Consider the following 19,283-nt stretch of genomic DNA (forward strand, 5'->3'; position numbering starts at 1 on the left):
ATGCCAAGCAGCTTCACAACAGAAGCAGATAGCGGAAACGAAAAAGAAAAGAACTGGGCAAGATCAAGAGAAGTACCAAGAAACCAAGAGACCAAGAGACGAAAGACGACGTTGAGAAAGGGTTGCCGAAGTTTAGCGTGTGCCAGGTATGACCCGTGATGCAACCATGTTTGTATGGGCGGTGTGGGATGTCAGGCTGCTGGACACGGCTGAACCTTGGAAACGAAACCAGCCTTGCCTTTTTTTTTTTGTCCTTTTTTCTTTTCTTGCTTTACATGTAGGTACGTTGTTTTACACCTCTCTTACTCTCTTTTTCTGTTTCTCTGCGTCTTTGAACCGTGGACATGACTTGCCGTCGCCTGTCCCTGCATATCAACGATGTCAGAAGGGGGGGGGGACCTAGGGTGTTATGTTTTAACCATGTTCTATATAAGGTTATTACACGGGCCGGAGGATTACTGCATTGTTGAAAGGCAAGGCAAGGGCTGGGGGAGGAAGGAAAGGCGTGTTTGTGTGCAGTGGTGCAATCCTGTGAGGGTTGTGATGCATGCATGCGTGCAGGGCCGGGCTTCCCGCGCGACTACTGCAAAGGGCATGCTTCAAAGTCCATGGGATCGTTGATGATGATTTTTCTTCTGTTGGCTGCTGCTACTGCTGCTGCTGTGAATCTATGATGTTGCAAGGCAATGTGCAAGGCAAAGCAGGCAGGCAGGCACCCTGGAGATGGACATGGGAGGGTTGTCGAGGATGGCTGAGGGAGCGGGGGTTCAGAGGGGGGATGGTGTCACTGGCGAAGCTATTAATATGAACCCCAGACAGACATCTGAGGCGGCGGAGGGGAGGCTCAAAACTCCAGACGAAAAGAAGGAGGTGTAGTGTAGGCCGGGGGCACGAGAGTTGGGTTACATTGGGTTACATGCGGACGGATGAATGGGGGAAAGGGGGCAACGTTGGTTGGGTTTGAGGTTTGGCTGCGCTGCGCTGCGGAAGTATGCGGCGCACAAGGAATTCAGCGAGCGCTTGTTAGGTAAGTCACAATGACGATGGTTGGTGGTTGATAATTGTGGTTCTAGAAGTTTTGAGTCGTTGTTTCTTGTTGTCTCTTCTCATGCACGCTTTGCTTTTTTTGCCTCGAAGTGCGCATACTGCATCTCTGCAGGTCTTGCCTTACAGCAGTAGCTTGCCTTAGGTGCATACCTGCATTACCTGCAGAGGCACAGACTGCTGTAGGTACTCGCCGGCGGCCGAATGCACCGCGGCTTGAACCTTTTTGATCCTTTATGGAGAACAAACAAAAATGACAACGTCCCGAGAGGCGTTATGTAAACAAGGTATGTGTGCAATAGTCTCGTGATGAGAAGTCTAGGAAAGTTTTCCGACGATCTGGGGATACCTAACTTTACAGAGGGCTGTGTAAAGAAAGGATAAAAAGAGGAGGGGAAAAGGTGAGATTGGCTTTGCTTGGCAGGCGTCACTTTTTCTTTCCTGCTAAAAAAGGGATCTAATCTTATACGAGTGCCCGACTCTGAGGTTAACCTCATGGAAGATGAAAAGCTTATGAGATGCTTTTCTGGTGCTTGTTTGGAAGGATGACGCGGGAATCCGGAGTTTGCCAAGGATTCAACTGTCTTTCAGCATGGCCACAATGTGCATCGTGCACAACTCTCTCCCCACACACATGGAGTATGTGACTAGTACGTAAAATAGGGCGAGCGAAACGTTTCTGTCTATGAGGAAAAGACGGAGAACAAGTCAAGAAGTGAAGAAGAAGAAAAAGCCGGGAATAATGGGAAAACCCCGACGACTGACCAAGACCGTGCATCTATCCTACATCCGTTATTCGGTTTCTTTCGGGCGGTTTGAGGGCTGTCTTGCGGTATGACTATGACCTCCTAGGACACCCCCCGCCCCCGCTTCCCTTTGTGCCAGGATCGAGGTTCGAAGGTTTCGAGTCGAGCGCGCCAGAGAGCGAGAAACAAAAGATGGGCAACTCGTCACGAGGGAAAAGGCAGGTAGGCAGGCTGAAGGGTGTGTGTATCAGAAAACGATGGTGAGATGGGTGGATGGTGGGCACTTGCTTTTACAAATACAAAAAGTCTTGGCACGTGTATGATAATCGCCCGATGAGCACGGAAACCGTTCGTAACGACATATTACCTGCACAAAATATAAGACAGATTATTCCAAAGAGGCAAAAGTTGACGACAAATACAATTCGAGCAAAAAGGGGGTTGCATTCCATGTAGTACCAAAAGATAAAATGTCATGCGGCTTACGACGACCAAGTCGTGCCGGATGCAACGAAATAGTGCCTTACCGTAGTTACTGTGGTATGTGGCTGGCCCTCCAAAAGGAAGATTTTCATCCGGTGTTCGAGCCAGAGATCCGGCCAACCCCCTCGTCCAAGCACAAGACTCGGGCTGGTGACACATAGATCGGAGGCTACAGAGGGTTGGTGTGTGGCAGTGATGGTGTGGTGTGATGATGTGCTGATTTGACGGGCATCTGACAAGACGAGAAACCTGGGAAGATGGAAGACCTGCTACCTCTTGTTCTGCACCGGCCATCAGCTGCTTACCAGAGGGAAAGGGGGGGTGTGAGAAACGAAACAGAAACTCGAACCGGGAGGTCGAGAGGCCGCATGGACGTTGTTAAGCAAGTAGAGGACAGAAAGGTTTGCCTGTGGGATGATGTTGTATTCCGTCATTTTTTTCTTCGGAGGTGTGCGTGCGAGAGTGTACGAGAGTGGATGTGTGTGTGGCAATTTCAGGCAAGACTTGCCTGAAGGGGGCCTTTCGGTATTTCCTTCTTCGTCTTCTTCTTTTCTTAGCAAAGACACAAGACAGAAGATCAATTTTCAGATGAAGAGGCGGGGCTGGAGGTTTTTTGCGATGAGATTTCCGAATCTGGTAGACAGGCAACAGCCCACCAGTCGGCAAACGTACTTTTCTTCCAAAATAGCTTTTGGTGTTGTGCTGCCCATGGTAAAAGATTGCCGAAGGTCTTGTAAAGTTTAAGTTGAGAGGCAGAATAAGTATTCGAGATCATACATCTTGTGTCGGCAGGCGCGGAAGTTCGTGGTATGCCTCATTTGGGCAGGGTAGTATAATCACACTCGTAGAGACACGCAAATCAGTTGAGACGACCTTCGCTCCGAAGCCAGAGATGAGAACGGGTGCTTCTGAGAGAGAGGAGAGCTGCTGATACAGGCTCAGAGTCAAACCGTCCGGTGACGTGTCTGCCACGGCTTTACTTTACCTTGGATAACGAGCAGTTGATGGGATCTGGCTCGGTAGCTCAAAGAGGTTGGCTTGTGCTCCAGGGACTTTCTGCTCCGTCTTGCCAAAGTTACCCCTTGAATTCAATGTCTATCATGGACAGAAAAAGAGCTAATCTGCAGATTTCAACTGGCGTTGCGTAGAGTGGGTTCGCAGATGGAAGGTTTGAACGGCTTTGAATGTATGTAATGATGTGGCAGAGAGGAGGGCAGTACACTTCAAGACCATGATCATTGAGTTTTCAAACATCAACCTTGAGGAAGACAAATCCTTTGCGCTCGTCCTTCAGCCTTAGCCTATAGTTCTATTGCCTTCAAAGTATGACATAGAACTAACCCAAGTGAGATGAGTCTGCTCTACCGTTATTTTACTTCTGAACGCTTCGGGGAGGATCGCCGAGATTTTAAAGCAAAGAATGGGCAGACCATTGACTCCAACTGTAATACCAGTAACGTTCTCCTTGGAATCAACTCTGCTCGTCACATAGTTTGGCGCTTTGTTAAGTGTCTTCTGAGCGAGTGCTCTAAACCACTATTGCGCAGCAACGTAGGAGACTAATAGGCTCATCAAATAAGTCATTGAGTAACCCCATATGTCATGTTTTCATTCAACCATTACACAATATGTACATAGAAAGCGACCAAAGGTGGCCTAGGCCATCGACTGCCGTCAAGAAAGCAAAAGGCAAGCCCCTTAAACAACCGTCACAGTCGCATTCCCGCGGAAATCATCGCTCGACGACCCGACAAAGACGGTGAAATCGCCCGGCTCAACGACATACTGCAGCTTCTTGTCCCACAGACCCCACGAGGAGACGGGCAGGTCAATAGAGACATCGGCGGTCTCGCCGGCCTTGATGAAGACCTTGGAGAAGCCGCGCAGCTCCTTGTTGGGCACGACGATGGAGGAGATCATGTCCTTGACGTAGACCTGCACGACCTCGGCGCCGTCGCGGGTCGAGTTGTTGGTCACCTGCACGCTGAGGGTGACGGTGTCGGTCGGGGAGACGGTGGAGGAGGAGACGGAGATGTCGTGGTAGTCGAAGGTGCTGTAGGAGAGACCGTAGCCGAACTGTGGTTGGATTCGGGTTAGCGAAAACTGTCAAGGCGAAGGAGGAAGAGGAAGGGGGGTTGATTGCTTACCTCGTACAAGGGGAGAGGAGTCGACAGCACGTAGTTGCTGCCAAAGACCAAGGTACCGTTGGCGTACTCCTTACCCGGGTTGGGCCAGGAGCGGGCTGAGTTGAGGTAATCGTAGTAGACAGGCGTGGTACCGACATCATGCGGGAACGCAACGGACAACTTTCCAGACGGGTTCACGTTTCCGTACAGGATATCCGCCAGCGCGTGACCGCCCTCTTCGCCCTGGTAAAACATCTGCACCAGCGCGCCAGCCTCGTCCGAGATCCAGGGCTCGGTGATAGGCTTTCCGGAGCTGAAGACGACGACGGTGGGCTTGCCCGTGTCGATGACGGCCTTGACGAGGCGGCCCATGGCGCCGACGAGCTTGAAGTCGTGGACGTCAATGTGCTCGCCCGTGGTGGCGTTGAGGCCGGCCCAGAGCTCGTCTTGGTCGCGGGACCAGGTGCCGACGACGACGACGGCGACATCGGCGGCTGAAGCGGCGGCCACGGCCTCGGGGAAGCCGGACTCGTCGTTGGACCAGCGCTCGGCGCCCTTTGCGTAGGTTACTGTTCCGGAGCTGGCGGCCTTGATGCCGTCGAGAGGGGTGACGCCGCGTTCCATTGCGGTGTGGATGACGTAGTCGCCGTACTGTGTGATATTTTGTTAGCATTTGGAGGTATTTTTGTACGAAGCTACACGGGAACTTACGTTAACCAATCCGTGGGCCATGGGGCCGATGACGGCGACGTGGGCGTCCTTCTTCAGAGGGAGGGTCTCGTTGTGGTTCTCGAGCAGGATGATGCTCTCGGCGTCGAGGTCGCGGGCGATCTTGCGGTGCTCCTCGGTGTTGAGGTAGTCAAAGACCTCGTCGTCGGGGACGCCGGTGTACGGGTGCTCGAATATGCCCGACTTGAACTTTGCGCGGAGGACGCGGGAGACGGCCGTGTCGACGACGTCCTCGGGCAGAGTGCCGTTGGCAATGAGCTCCGGGATGTACTGGAAGCTGTAGCGTCCGCCACCCATCTCGACATCGTTACCGGCGGGGAGGGACTAGGATCTGGTGAGCAGGGAGTTTTATTAGGGAGTTCAGGGAGCTACGTACGTTGAGGGTGATGCAGGCATCATCGGTTTCTCCGCAGACAAAGAAGGCGTTGGAAAGACGAGCGGTACCGCCAGCATCGGACTGAATGTGTTAGTTGCATTTAGTGTCTGTGGTAAAGTCAACAACTTACGATAACATAGTACTCGTAACCCCACTCCTCGCGCAAGATCTCAGTCAGCAGGTGGTGGTCTGCGACGGTGGGGACGCCGTCGTAGGCGTTGTAGGAAGACATGATGCTCCAGGCGTCGGCATCGAAGATGGCGCGCTTGAAGGCGGGGAGGTAAGTGGTGCGAAGCTCTCTAGGACCGCCGTGGACGGGAGCGGTGTTGACACCCTGCTCAGGGGAAGCAAAGGCGGCAAAGTGCTTCACCATGGCGCAGACGCCGTTCTCTTGGAGACCCTTGGTGTAGTGGTAACCGTACTCGCCGACCCTGTTCTGAGTTAGCTTACGACTTGGTGATGTCTTCTGGGAGTACATCATACAAGAAAGGGTCCTCGCCGTAGGTCTCTTCGACACGGCCGAATCTCAGTTCGCGAGCCAAGTCGACTACGGGGGCGAAGATCTGGTTGACGCCGAGAGCCTTGGACTCGACGGCAATGACCTTGGCCATCTTCTCTACCAACTCCGGGTTCCACGAGCAGCCGTGGGCAATGGGCGAGTTGAAGATGGTGGCATTGAGGGCGAGGAAGCCGTGGATACCCTCGCTCTGGATGAAAGCGGGAATGCCTAAAGGGTCGGTCTCAGCATCACAGTTCTACTTGGACTCAATTGATTCAAAGAGGAGATCTCACCCAGAGTGGTGTTGTTCACCAGATAGTCCTGAGCGACCTTTGCTCCGTAGGAAATGGTGGACACGTTGGAGTAGAGACCGGTCCAGATGGAGTTGGCTCTGTTCTCGGCGGCCCAGGTCAGGCCGCTCTGGTTGAAGCGACCATCGGTCAGGTTGAGGTAGTCACGAATGTCGGCTTGGAGCAGTTGGGCCGTCTTCTCCTGGATGGTCATGCGCTTCAACAGGTCAGAGACTCTGTCGTCGATGGGGGCATTCGGGTTCTTGTAGAGGGGCGAAGTGCCATTGGGGAATGTGCCATTCTGGGCGGAGACGGCCGCGACCAGCAGCGAGGCGAAAGTCAGAGAGAACTTCATGATGTTCCGCGATCCGGGGTTCCGAGTCAATGGAACACTGGCTGAGGTGACGTTCGGCTAGAGATCCAGAGCTCAAGGGAAGAGAGGGACACGATCCTGGAGACGAAGGCGAGCTGCTGTTGGGTATTAATACAGCTTCTCACAGCTCGCCTCTGGGCCTTTTCTCTGCAGGCAGACTGCAGCTCGTTTGGAGCCGACATTGAGTAACCTGATTAGTGACATGATGCCCACGGCCAAGGAGCCGAAGTGAAATAGACGTAATTGCAATGGGGCAAAGGGCCGGTGAGGAGAGAGCAGCCTTCTCCGCATCAATCATTTTTTTATCCGTATTGTACAGAGAAAGGAAAGAAAAAAAGGGTGTACCGAATACCCCTAGTCCATCCCCGAAAGGCAAAAGTGAGGAGCGATGTAATGCTAATTTGCGCTCTCGCAGCGGTCTTGTCCGACATTCATTGGGCAGAAGTTTAGAAGAATGGGAGAACCCTGGGCAGTTCCTGCACATGGCCTCGCAGGGAGTGGCGGTGTTGGGACCAAGAGGAAGCGGACTGACGACAGACCAGAGCTATGAGCTGTCGGATAGCTAATTGGGATTGGCAGTGTCATGGTTTGTATGTATGAAGCTGGCCGTGATGGCATGAGGGGAAGCCAGGAAGCCGTTGGAGATGGGAAAGTTGGAGAAATTCTGTGTCTCTTTCTCACACAGCAGGACTGGACTCAATGGAAGACGGGAGGTTGCTTCTGCCGAACCGACCGGGGTTCCACTTATTTGTGGAAGAGAAGGAGGCATGTGGGGAAGGCGACAAGCGACAGCTACGTACCTTATAGTGTACTCCGCAAGGCAACGGCCTGCCGGGTGCTTGGCGAGTGGATCCCGAACCGGCCGGTTTCCACCAATGAAGTCCATCACGGCCCCAGCTGATCCGGACCCCGAGAACCGCCCAAATCCGACCAGTCCGGTTGAAGAACGGCAACAGCACTAACACGTACGGCCCCGGGGGGAAACGGCAGGAAACCCCAAGTAAACCCCACACCAACTGCCCAGTATGGAATGGCACAAGTCTCCTTACCTTACCTTATCCATTCATCAGATCACTCACCCCCAGATCTCCGCAAAGTCACGAGTCTCTGCCACATTCTGCGGCAATAGTCGTTCTTTCCCTTCTCCTACAGGCTACAGGCTGCTCATCATCCCGCTCTCCAGCCCACTTCAGATCCTGCGCCATCGGGCCGCACCCCGGGACCAATCGGTGGACGTCAATGGCTAAACATGAATCAGCGGCCTCGTCCCCGAGGCTCGCTCCATTGCGGAGTACCGGCGGGATTGCAACGATGGGATTCGCTCAATATCTCCCCGACAGCGGGACTCTGCCGTGCTGCGTGTGAGCCCTCTCTCCAAGACGACCCCTCCGATTAATCCTCCGCACGCCTCTTGCTCCAAGGAATTTTGTCGTACAAGAGACGAGATTCACTTCAGTCTTGAGCCGCTTCTCCCGGCTGAATTGTGTTCCTCTCGATTCATCACAACCGTTTTCTCTCTGTTTCGTCGTCCTTTTTGTTGGTGTGTGTGAGAGATACCCATTCTGAGAAAATCACCATGGTTCGTCTTCGCGATGGCATGTGGCTGCCCGCCGAGGGCACGGCGACAGAGTACGCAGAGGAAGTTTACTACACCACTGAGATTGAGGGCGGAAAGGGCCTCAGCTTGTTGTGCCCGACGAGAAAGATCAAGACGCGGGGTCACACCTTGAATGCGAGCACAGTCACTCTTGTAAGTCGAGGACTCATACCCTCACCATGAAATGCCTTTGCTCACACACAGCAACAGGATGTCAAGGCCGAATTCGACGGCGTCATCTCAGTCGAGGCAACGCACTGGGCCGGCGCCCTCAACAAGGGCCCCCATTTTGAGCTCTTCCCCGACGGCAAACCACCAGACGCCGAGACAAAAATCACAAAGGGCGACAAGGGCACGACGACCCTGACCTCGGGCTCGCTGTCCGCGACCATCCACCCAGACTTTGACATACAGTTCCATAGCACCGACGGCGCCAAGCGGCTGACGTCGCTGGGCAGCCGAAGCGTCGGCCTCGCCTACAACCCCGCGCCAAGCACCCCGATGCAGACGGGCGACATGCGCGACTTCAAGCACTACATGTTCACCCAGACCACCCTCGGCGTCGGCGAGACCATCCACGGCCTCGGCGAGCGCTTCGGCGCCTACAACAAAGTCGGCCAGTCCATCTCCCTCTGGAACGCCGACGGCGGCACGTCCAGCGAGCAGGCCTACAAGAACGTCTCCTTCTGGCTCAGTTCCAAGGGCTACGGCGTGTTTATCGACACACCGGGGCGGGTGGAGCTCGAGGTCGGCAGCGAGCGCTGCAACCGCCTGCAGACAGTCGTCGAGGGCCAGCGGCTCAAGTGGTACCTCATCTACGGGCCGACCCCGAAAGACATCCTCAAGCGCTACACCACGCTCACGGGCCGCGCCGGCAAAGTGCCCAGCTGGAGCTTCGGCCTGTGGCTGACGACGAGCTTCACGACGAACTACGACGAGGAGACGGTCAACACGTTCCTCGAGGGCATGAAGGCCCGCGGCTCGCCCGTCGACGTGTTCCACTACGACTGCTTCTGGATGAAGGCCTTCACCTGGACCGACTTCGTCTTTGACTCGGAGCGCTTCCCGGACCCGAAGGCGCAAATCGCCCGCCTGAAAGAGTCGGGGCTGTGCAAAAAGGTCTGCGTCTGGATCAACCCCTATATCGCGCAGCACGGCGAGGCCTTCAAAGAGGCCGCGGACAAGGGCTACCTCGTCAAGCGCAAGAACGGCGATGTCTGGCAGTGGGACCTGTGGCAGGCCGGCATGGGCCTCGTGGACTTCACCAACCCGGACGCCTGCGCGTGGTACGAGGAGAAGCTCAACACCCTCTTCGACCAGGGCGTCGACGCCATCAAGACGGATTTCGGCGAGCGCATCCCGACCCTCGACGTTGAGTGGCACGACAAGACGATCGACCCCGTCAAGATGCACAACTACTACGCCTTCTCCTACAACAAGGTCGTCTACGAGGCCCTCCAAAAGCGCTACGGCGCCGACGAGGCCGTACTCTTCGCGCGCGCCGCGTGCGCCGGCACCCAGCGGTTCCCGCTCCAGTGGGGCGGCGACTGCGAGTCCACGCCCGAGGCCATGGCCGAGTCGGTGCGCGGCGGTCTGGGGCTCGGCCTCAGCGGCTTCTCGTTCTGGAGCTGCGATATCGGCGGGTTCGAGGGGTACCCGCCGCCGTGGATCTACAAGCGGTGGGTGGCCATGGGCCTGCTGTGCAGCCACAGCCGGCTGCACGGGAGCAGCTCGTACCGCGTGCCGTGGGTGATTGACGACGACGACAAGTCCGAAGAAGGGTGCTCGCAGACGCTGGCGACGTGGACGAAGCTCAAGGCGAGGTTGATGCCGTATATCTATGCGCAGGCGCAGACGGCGGTGGAGAGGGGCCTGCCGCTCTCGCTGCGGGCCATGTGCATCGAGTTCCCCGAGGACCCGACGTCGTGGTACCTCGACCGGCAGTTCATGGTCGGCGACAGCCTGCTTGCGGCGCCCATCTTTGAGGAGTCGGGCGAGGTGGAGTTTTACCTCCCCAAGGGCAAGTGGACGTCGTTCTTCTCCGGGGAGCACCGCGAGGGGCCGGGCTGGTTCAAGGAGACGCACGGGTTCGGGACGCTGCCGCTGTATGTCAGAGAGAATACCGTTCTCGTGCTGGGATCCGAGACGGCCGTCGGCGCCGTGTATGACTACAGGAGGGACAATGAGGTGCGGCTGTACCAGGTCAAGGAGGGGGCGACGGCGACGCTGGTGGGGAGTGACGGTAAGGAGATTGGTGTTTTGGAGGTTGGGGCGGATGGGAAGCTCAAGGATACCGTCTTGTTGAATGGCAAGATTTCCATCAAGGAGCTCTGAAGTGTTGGTAGATGGTTATGATGATGATGACATGTGTGGGTTTTTGGCCTGTTGTGCGGCACGTCATTGCTTTTGATGAATTATATGAGGCTATCTTGCATATCGGATTAGATGGCTTAGAGCCGGGCCTTTGTTTTCTAGTTCCTTGGTTCAAGTCTACTTACGATTTTTACACATCGTGATGAAGCCCTCTTCTATCTGCATTCCTTCACCGATGGGTGTCCGGCCCGTCCCAGCGGATGGAAGCAGCCAACCAAGACTTGGCGGATAGTCGGGCATCCCCCACTCGCAAGATCCCAAGCCATGGAATGAAGCTATATGCCCTACCCCGCGTCGCTTACATGTGTCTTGGAGTAGGAGGAGGCAGCCTCCCCTGAGCCAAGAGACATCAAGTCGTCACCGCGAGCCAACATTTCAGCACCATGTAAGTACCGAAAAGTCCCCTCATTCTCCAAACTATCTTGATGCAGTCTCCAACTTACGATGCCCCATGCAAGCAGTACCTAGATTTTCGTTCGTAGTCCGGGCCAGGGAGTCTATGGAAATGACCAGGGGGCTCACCCCAGCCGGCTACATATTTCCCCGCGAACCACAGATCATCTCATCTCCGCACTTTTCCCCCCTCCCCCTTTCCCCCCGCACATCTCGGCCCCAGATTCCCTGATTGTGTAATAAAGTAGCCACTCATGCGTCTCCAAGGCCGCCGCTACGTAAATCACGACGGTGACCGTTTCTTGGTGCAAAAGAAGTACATGTTGGAATGATTGACCACGAGAATCATCAGAGAAAACTTGATGTCTCCTTATGGGCTTAGCTAAAGGCCTCACTAAGTCCCAAGAGAGGGGCAAACGAATGGAATTGCCAAGCTGTGCGATTATATTATGCAACCCATTGGCCTTTCCCCCTATATCTCGCATAGTCACATCTATTGTACGCATATATGCAATCTATCTTGCTCTACGGATACTGAAACCTGAACCTGCAGGAACCTAGCAAACCCCTTAATATAAATCTTCCCATCCAGGGCAGAAGATGTGAGATGAACCTCTCATGGGAAACCTCTGGTAAATCGAAAGCTTGAAGCTTTTCGGATAGAAGGTGGGTGGATTACACAACAACTCCTAGGTATATTCGCTAGACTTCCATATGGGAGATCTTGATTCAACAAGGCATTCCCCCTTCGGTTTGGGGAGCCGAACGGGACCTTCCGTCGTCTTGTGTCCATTTCCCCATTCTCCCCGGATGGGCGCCCCCCTAACTGCTCGATCAGACTGGGTGACCCGAACCACCCCTCTCTAGGTTCCGACAACTGCTATGCGAAATAGCCACGATCTGTAAGACTTTTCTTTGGATGCTCTCGAGAATTGTGCCATGTATCGGATGCGACACCACACAAAGATATCCGGCCTCGGAGAAGGGAAGTGGAAAGGAAATAGGCGAAGACATGATCCATATAGACCTCCTCCCCGCGATTGGGTTCTTCCTGTCTCAGTTTTCCCAAATCAGCGTTCCGCTGTGTGTGCTGAACAAGATCTGGAGCGATCCCACTCGACGATGGCCCCGGATCTCGGGTTCTGGTTCCCCATAAACCCAGACCCACGATCTCGGACTGTGACTCTGCGATGTGACTGTAAGTGTTCATCATACGAATACACCGTAACACCCCTCCCAGCGTCAGACTCACGCCTCCAAAGGTCGTTTGGAGAAGGTTTATGTCTCATGAGGGCTCTGTTGCTGCGTGGAACTCCCACTATTCATTCATGACGAGCCTTTATACGCACTCTCGGGTATGAACCCTTCATTACCCATACTAAGTACCTAACAGCAGCTCATCCCACCTAGATACATACTAATGCGACGATGATCCAGAAACCCCCAAATCCAAAGGGTATACCGCACGCTGAGCCTCCCATAGGAACATGTGCACATTGCAGGGAATCCTTAATTCAAATCAGTCCACTTGGGGAAACCCATCGTTAGCTCATCTGTCAATAAACGTCATCTTCATGAACTTAAGTCAAACTGCTCACGTTTTCTGGGGCGGTCGTAAGTTCCTCGTAAGACTGCAAAATCTCAAATCCCATCGCCATGACATGTTCGTAAGTGTCGTCTTGCACCTGCGCACATAATATTGTCAGTGAAGTCCCAACACCTAGAAAATGATACTAGAGGGTGAGGGAGGTGACAACAGCTTACCCAGCTAAGCACCGTCTTGGCCGACTTGTGCGCCTTATTCTGACGGACGCCCATCAAAGTAAGCCCCTGAAGTACAAGCGTATCCTGCGGCCCGGGATGAATCACGGGCGCCAAAACACCACCGATGCCCTCGTCGACGGCAGAAAGCAAAGGCGGGATATACGTCGCCAGCGGACTCCCCGGCCGACATATAATGATCGTTCCCAGCAGCGCGTCGCCCGCTCCCTTTGCCCTTACTATACCGCACGCTTTCGTCTCCTGCAGCGCGGACCGGTACAGCTCCAGCACCTCGGGGTTGGCGTTGGCGGCCACGTGGCCAAGCACGCTTTCGGCGTTGTCGAGGCCGTGGATGAGGTCGAAACTGAGGTTGGCGCGCTGGATGCTCTGCAGAAGGCCCTCGGGGATCGCCCAGCCGCTCAGGTCGTGGATGGCGAGGTTCGTGAGGCGCTTCGGGAATTGTACGTCCCAGCCGTTGTTGGCGAACCAGTTCTTGACGCCGCCGCCCTCATCGATAGGGATGCCGAGGAAGACGCCCGGGAAGGAAGTTCCCAGCTGGATCTTCTTCACGGCCCGCTGGTTGTTGGTCAGGAGATGCCGCAGCGCACGCCTGTGGAGGGACCGGCCGACGGAGACGTTGCGCTTGGTGGGATCCACGAAGATGGCGCCAAGGATGCCGATGCCATCTACGAAATACGTCGCGGCGAAGCCGTACAGGGCATGCGTGCTACTATTGCGGACGACAAAGTGTGCCTCCTCGACGTTTGGCTTCGAGAGCTCGAAGCACGCGGCCGGCATCGACTCCAGATGGCCCAGGTCGACGGTGTTGGCGCGGGCGACGACCTTTGTGAGCTCCTCGAGGCCGTGAGCGTCGCGGCGCCGATCGTACTCCTCCACGATCCAGTGCTGGCGGGACTTGAGCACCTTTTTGCTTTTCCGTAGTGTCCCTGGAAGAGTTCCCTTTGGTACAAAGTGCCCGCAGAGAGCGCGTACCAACGCGTGCATCGCGGTTTCTGTAAAGTCAAAGGTGCAGATGTATGTACCGATGGACTTGTCCATGGCGAAGTCGTACGGAGAGCTTACGGCCACGACGATGACGGATTTCTTCTGGCCACGGGTTCGCAGCATGGAACACATCATCTCGACGTGTTTCGTGAAGCCGGCTTGGTACAGGTTTCTGTTGGCATCCGCAGTGATGATGATGATGCAGGATGCTCTGTGAATGAGGTTTTCATGGACTTGATATCAATAGAGTTAGCCCGCTACATTTTCTGGCGTCTTGAAGAGTAACGTACCTGGCCTGACTCCATTCGCAGTATAGCTGGTATGGAGGAGCTTTCCGTGGCGGGACCGAGCTAGAGAGCGTCCGAATTCTCTAAAGACACCCTCCCCGCTCATGATGGCCCCCTTTTCGCGGTGCAACCAAGTATCGTGTGGTGTAGGGGCAAGCCTCTGGGCATCCTTCGCTTGGAGGATACTCTTGGTCAAGCTTGACGCCGGTAGTGGTTTCACTAATGGTGTGAGAAGGAGCAGCTCTTCTTCTTGGTGCATCGACTCGGATAGGGGTAACAGCTTTTCCTTGTCTCGAATGACCGTGATGGAATCGTCGTATGATTTCCTCGCTAAAGCCATATGTGAAGGATGCAACTTGGACAAGAGTGATATATGCCTGGCGGATTGAGTGCTGTCTGCCAAGACGTGCAAGTGTCCTTGAGTCGTAGCACGCGATTCAAAGACGTGTATATTCGTTCCTTGGTAAAGATACCGTTCTCGACACCCAACTTGAGCCCCTTGATCGCTTCAAGCTGGACGTCGTAGGCTCGGCATAGGAGTACCAAGTCACATCCAGCCTCTACAGCCATGACGACTCCGTTCTGTACACCGAGCTCATGGGTCAGAGACTCCATTTCGAGACATTCTGAGATGGCGACACCGTCAAAACCAAGTTCCTCTCGGAGAAGATCGTCCACAACTTGGTTGGACAGGCACGCGTGGGAGACATTCATGGAGGGGTTGGAGATGCCACAGCCTCCTACGAACATAGCGTCCAGCTTGCCCGTCGCAATTGCGTTTCGGAAAGGCACAAGGGCACTCAGACTGAGCTCTTCCAGAGTCTGTGTGATGATGGGAACGTCCAAGCTGGACCCCAAGAAGTCCAAGTTTCCGTACGACGGGAAATGCTTCCCGCAACTTGCGAGACCGGCATCGCGAATGCCATTGATGGCGGCGATGCCGTACTGAGAGACCTCCTGGGGGTCGTCGCCGGTAGCACGTACTCCGATAGGTTGATACCTGGCATTCGAGAGGACATCTAATACCGGCCCGAGCATGAAGTTGATGCCACAGGCGCCAACCTCGGTAGCAGTAGCTTTCGACACTTCGTAGGCTAGTTCGACCCGGCCCGTGGCGGCGATGCCCATGGCACTGGGGAACTGGCAGACGTAGTCCTCGTCGAAGAGACTGTTGACACCGCCATTCTCTTGGTCAAGGGCAATAAGCAGTGGCTTGGGATGGCCAGCCTTGTGTGCAATAGTCTGGAGTTCCTTGACCAACTTTGCCGTTTCTTGAGCAGCTAACCCATGGCATCAGCACACAATTCACGAGGTGTCGATGATAACAGAACTGATCAACAGCGCAAAGGGCACCGACATTTGAGGTTCTTGGCAGTCAAGATGATAGTCCCTAGGTGATGATCCTCAATTAGAGAACGGATCTGGGGCGTCACCTCGGTGCCATCCCAGCCCATGATGAGCATCTGGCCAATGGCCCTGTACGGCGCAACAGCGTGGACATGTCAGCGAGGAGCGAATCGGAAAGGAGCTAGGTGACTGGCGTCATTGTGTCCCCCCCTACTCCCAGATATGATGCCGTAAATGGAACGAGGTAAAGAACAAGACAAGGGGCCATGTGCGCGATTCGGCGATGAGATGAGGTGGAGGGCGGGTCGAGTCTGAAGGAAAGGGAAAGGGAATAGGGACCAGACGAACGTACCAATCGAGATCCTGCCATAGTGGGTCGAGCTCCTTGACTTGCCCCATAGCTAGTGGTCTGCGGCTCGTCACGTTTTGCCGCGCATAGTACCTCTCGAGATGGCGTGGTTTGAACGGGGGGAGGTGGTGTTGGCGTTGGCGGGTGTTGTTGTGGTGGTGGTGGCGGCGACCGTTCTCCGAGGTTGACGTTGACTTTGAAGTTGACGTTGATTCCCGGTTGCTGGACGGATGTGACCCGGAGCCGTCGCGCGGGACGAAGGAAGAGGAGGAGAAGGAAGACGCGGGCTGGGAGCGGGACGCCATGTGCGGCGGGAGCGGTGGGCTGCTGCACCAGCCACGGCCGACAATCATTGGCTGGTGAGGAGAGCCGAAGGAGGGTGGTAAAGGAGATTGATTGGTCGATAGGAGCCGTGTCCGTCTTTGCCCGCACTTTGCCCGACCGGGGGAAGAACGTTTCTTATCGCGATAAAGAGGGTGGGGCGCCGTCTGTGCCGGATCCACCCACTTTTTTGGAGGTGGGACGTGTGCTTGGTGTGGGGTACGTACCCAAAGACCAAAGCTCCATTTCCAATGTTAGCGTCTCTCTCTCTGATCTTCGGCCTCGACAACGGAACGTTACATGGAGCCTCACCACGTCAAACCTTCTTTTCTTTCCCTTTCGTTGCCCCGTCTAGACCGAGTCTGTCACTGTCTGTGTCTCTTTGGGGCTCTCTCCGGCTCCCACACATGCAACGCTCGTTGCTTTTGGAGATTGTCTTCTCCAAACGTGAATGTCAACGGCCCCAAAGGTCCCCGTCCCTGACACAATGTGTGGGGCCCAGGTAACTTCGTACCCCTCCGATTCTGGAACTTGGGAAGCAGATGGTGAATGATGATGCGTTGCAACTTGCGCCGTGTGCTTGGGTGCTTTGCAGTGAAACAAGACCTCCCAGAAACGAATCGTCTCTGCCATGTGGACCAGCCGTTGGTCAAGTAGTTTTCTCTGACTCGGAGGGCACATGGCAGTGCAACCGGCACCGGTGCCATCGGCCTCTTGTTGCGTATCTCTTGATCTTCGACCCCTCCATGGACCAAACCCCACCAAAAGGCACGTTTGATGCCATTGCCAAACACAGACACACCTATCCGTAGGCGTACACACACACACACACCCGTGACCCAAATCTCCGTCCTATCTCATACCACCATGTGTGATGGCTATCTCACTGCAACTGTGAGGGGCCATGACGATGTGTCCAACACCTTGGACGACCATGAGACTTTCCACGCAGGCCGGGCCATGCCGGTCCCCCCCAGCAGTGAATTCGCCGCCGCCGGTCTCAAGTAACTGTAAGCAAGCGCACCTGGCTGTTGCTGGTGAATAATACTCGAATCAGTCCCTCAAAGCCGCTCTGTTTCGCCTTTTTTTGTTCATGGCGTCGTTACTGAAGCGCAACCCAAACCCAACCCTCCCACCAATCCGAAAGCACCTAAACCTCAACTTCAACCTCAGCCTCCATCACCCCGTCTGAGATACACACATACCTACACGAACACGCACAACATCCAAGAATGCCCATCGCCATCCCCAAGACGCCAAAGAATGGCATCACGAAATTCACAAACTGCCGTCTCGTAAAGGGCGACGCCCTTGTATCAGAAGACATCTGGGTCAGCTCCGTCACGGGCAAGATCATCCACAGCCAGGCCGCCTTCTTCGACGACCTCTGTCTTCCGGATGAGACCATCAACCTGGGCGGCCGCATCGTGTCGGCCGGCATGATTGACTGCCAGCTCAACGGCGCCTTCGGCTTCAACTTTTCCACGCTGCTCGAGGATATGACGCAATACGGCAAAAAGGTCCGGGAATTGAACAGGAAGCTCGTGTCTACGGGCGTCACGTCCTACGTTCCGACACTCACTAGTCAAAAGCCAGAGCTCTATCAGGGGGTGAGTAACACCCGGTCTGGGATGTATTTAATATTGTTGGTTGATGCTAAGTGATTCACTCTGCAGGCCCTGCCTTATCTCGGAGCATCAGGAGGCTTACAAGCAGCCCACGACGGAGCCGAATCGCTCGGCGCGCACGTGGAGGGCCCGTTCCTGAACCCCACCAAGAACGGCATTCACAACGTCGACGTCCTGCAGCAGGCAGAGACCTTTGACGACCTGGTCCGATGCTACGGCGCCGACAACATCGAGCCCAGCGCGGCCAACGGCGGCGTCATCCCGATCAAGATGATCACGGCGGCGCCGGAGCGGGGCAACATGACCAAAATCATCCCAGAGCTGCGGGAACGGGGCATCATCTACTCCATCGGCCACTCGGAGGCGACGTACGAAGACGCGTCGGTGGCGGTGGCCGCGGGCGCGACGATGATTACGCATCTGTTCAACGCCATGCGGCCCCTTCACCACCGTAACCCGGGCGTATTTGGCGTGTTGGGACTGGCGGAGAGCTTGGCGCGGCCGTATTTTGGTATTATCTCTGACGGTATCCATCTTCATCCGACGACGATCAAGATTGCGTTCAATGCGCATCCTGATGGATTCATTTTGGTGACGGACGCTATGCATATGATGGGTCTTGCGGATGGGTCATATCAGTGGGTTAATGGACAGGATGTGAATAACATCATCAAGGTTGGCTCTACGCTGTTGCTGGAGGGCACCAATACGATTGCTGGAAGGTGAGAGAGACACATCAACGATTCGAGGCGATGTCTTTGACAGATACAGAACTAACAGCTCGATAGTGCTGTCACACTGATGGAATGTGTTAACAACTTCCTCCGATGGTCTGGTACGGGTATTCCCAAGGCGTTGAAGGCCGTCACGGCGACGCCGGCGGCCATGCTCGGTCTCCAAGGCATCAAAGGGTCATTGGAAGACGGGGCGGATGCCGACTTGGTGATATTTTCTGAAGAGATCAGGGAGGGCGCCACGCAGTTGGTGGTAGACGAGGTTTGGAAGTCCGGGGCGTTGGTGTCGAGCAGAAAGGACGACCAATCGCCGATTATGCCGTAGAATGACGAATTGTAGTGAAGGACACGAGTCAAGATTCTGGGGATACGTACGAATACAGTGAAGAAAGACGGCAAGTGAAGAGAGAAGGACAGGGTCGAGCCCTACAATAGACTGTATACGCATAGAGCTGCCATCCGAACTTGAGGGCGTAACTGGATGCGCAGATAAAGTTTCCAAGATGGCTGGGGGTGGTTACTGGTAACACCAAGTGCCTTACTGGGCAAGGTAGAGAGGGCCTCGCTTAGTCTTCGCCAGAGTTTGGTTGATTGTCTGCCAGAGAATGGTTGCACAACATGAAAGTAGATTGGGTAGACGCCGATGTTCGGCCATAAATTACAAGATTTCTTAATGATGATAAGTGAGGTTACTGCTGGTTGACGAGCGAGGAAAAGAGGATAGTGCTTCTGTACAGTGACAAGAACTGTATTCCGGGAACCATCGGCCGAATTATTTGCCTAAGTGCTGCGTAACAGCCTGCAGAGGCATCCTTGAAGCTC

The 19,283-nt window shown here is 55.0% G+C and overlaps 4 protein-coding genes across 4 annotated transcripts; 2 read left to right on the top strand and 2 right to left on the bottom strand.

The window, feature by feature from the left end:
- Window positions 1-3,971: 3,971 nt before the first annotated feature.
- On the bottom strand, window positions 3,972-6,648 carry HER10_EVM0006311 (glycosyl hydrolase family 3; the record flags this gene model as incomplete). The annotated part of the gene is made up of 7 exons (XM_035475900.1): window positions 3,972-4,349; window positions 4,421-5,050; window positions 5,111-5,452; window positions 5,505-5,585; window positions 5,635-5,935; window positions 5,988-6,231; window positions 6,297-6,648. 7 exons carry the CDS (start codon window positions 6,646-6,648, stop codon window positions 3,972-3,974), a joined length of 2,328 nt encoding a protein of 775 aa, XP_035329455.1.
- Window positions 6,649-7,735: 1,087 nt separating this feature from the next.
- On the top strand, window positions 7,736-10,637 carry HER10_EVM0008889 (glycosyl hydrolase family 31). The gene is made up of 2 exons (XM_035478396.1): window positions 7,736-8,416; window positions 8,474-10,637. The coding sequence occupies exons 1-2, from the start codon at window positions 8,243-8,245 to the stop codon at window positions 10,595-10,597; spliced, it is 2,298 nt and encodes a 765-aa protein (XP_035329782.1). The 5' UTR covers window positions 7,736-8,242; the 3' UTR covers window positions 10,598-10,637.
- A 1,901-nt stretch (window positions 10,638-12,538) lies between these two features.
- HER10_EVM0004901 (glycosyl hydrolase family 3 N terminal domain-containing protein) lies at window positions 12,539-16,083 on the bottom strand (the record flags this gene model as incomplete). Its single annotated transcript, XM_035474529.1, has 7 exons — window positions 12,539-12,556; window positions 12,628-12,714; window positions 12,794-14,028; window positions 14,086-14,459; window positions 14,489-15,362; window positions 15,440-15,558; window positions 15,782-16,083. 7 exons carry the CDS (start codon window positions 16,081-16,083, stop codon window positions 12,539-12,541), a joined length of 3,009 nt encoding a protein of 1,002 aa, XP_035329275.1.
- A 981-nt stretch (window positions 16,084-17,064) lies between these two features.
- On the top strand, window positions 17,065-19,160 carry HER10_EVM0006939 (NDT80/PhoG like DNA-binding family protein). The gene is made up of 3 exons (XM_035476510.1): window positions 17,065-17,709; window positions 17,776-18,449; window positions 18,516-19,160. The coding sequence occupies exons 1-3, from the start codon at window positions 17,332-17,334 to the stop codon at window positions 18,784-18,786; spliced, it is 1,323 nt and encodes a 440-aa protein (XP_035329548.1). The 5' UTR covers window positions 17,065-17,331; the 3' UTR covers window positions 18,787-19,160.
- Window positions 19,161-19,283: the final 123 nt, after the last annotated feature.

This window comes from Colletotrichum scovillei (genome assembly GCF_011075155.1).
Source record: "Colletotrichum scovillei strain TJNH1 chromosome Unknown Contig00009, whole genome shotgun sequence".
Classification (NCBI taxonomy): Eukaryota; Fungi; Ascomycota; class Sordariomycetes; order Glomerellales; family Glomerellaceae; genus Colletotrichum; species Colletotrichum scovillei.

Excerpts from the sequence above, each read along its gene's own strand:
- HER10_EVM0008889 (XM_035478396.1), top strand. The coding sequence starts at position 8,243 with ATGGTTCGTCTTCGCGATGGCATGTGGCTGCCCGCCGAGGGCACGGCG. Across the intron at positions 8,417-8,473 it reads ATGCGAGCACAGTCACTCTT|GATGTCAAGGCCGAATTCGA; the intron begins GTAAGTCGAGGA and ends ACACAGCAACAG.
- HER10_EVM0006939 (XM_035476510.1), top strand. The coding sequence starts at position 17,332 with ATGCCCATCGCCATCCCCAAGACGCCAAAGAATGGCATCACGAAATTC. Across the intron at positions 17,710-17,775 it reads AGCCAGAGCTCTATCAGGGG|GCCCTGCCTTATCTCGGAGC; the intron begins GTGAGTAACACC and ends TTCACTCTGCAG. Across the intron at positions 18,450-18,515 it reads ACCAATACGATTGCTGGAAG|TGCTGTCACACTGATGGAAT; the intron begins GTGAGAGAGACA and ends ACAGCTCGATAG.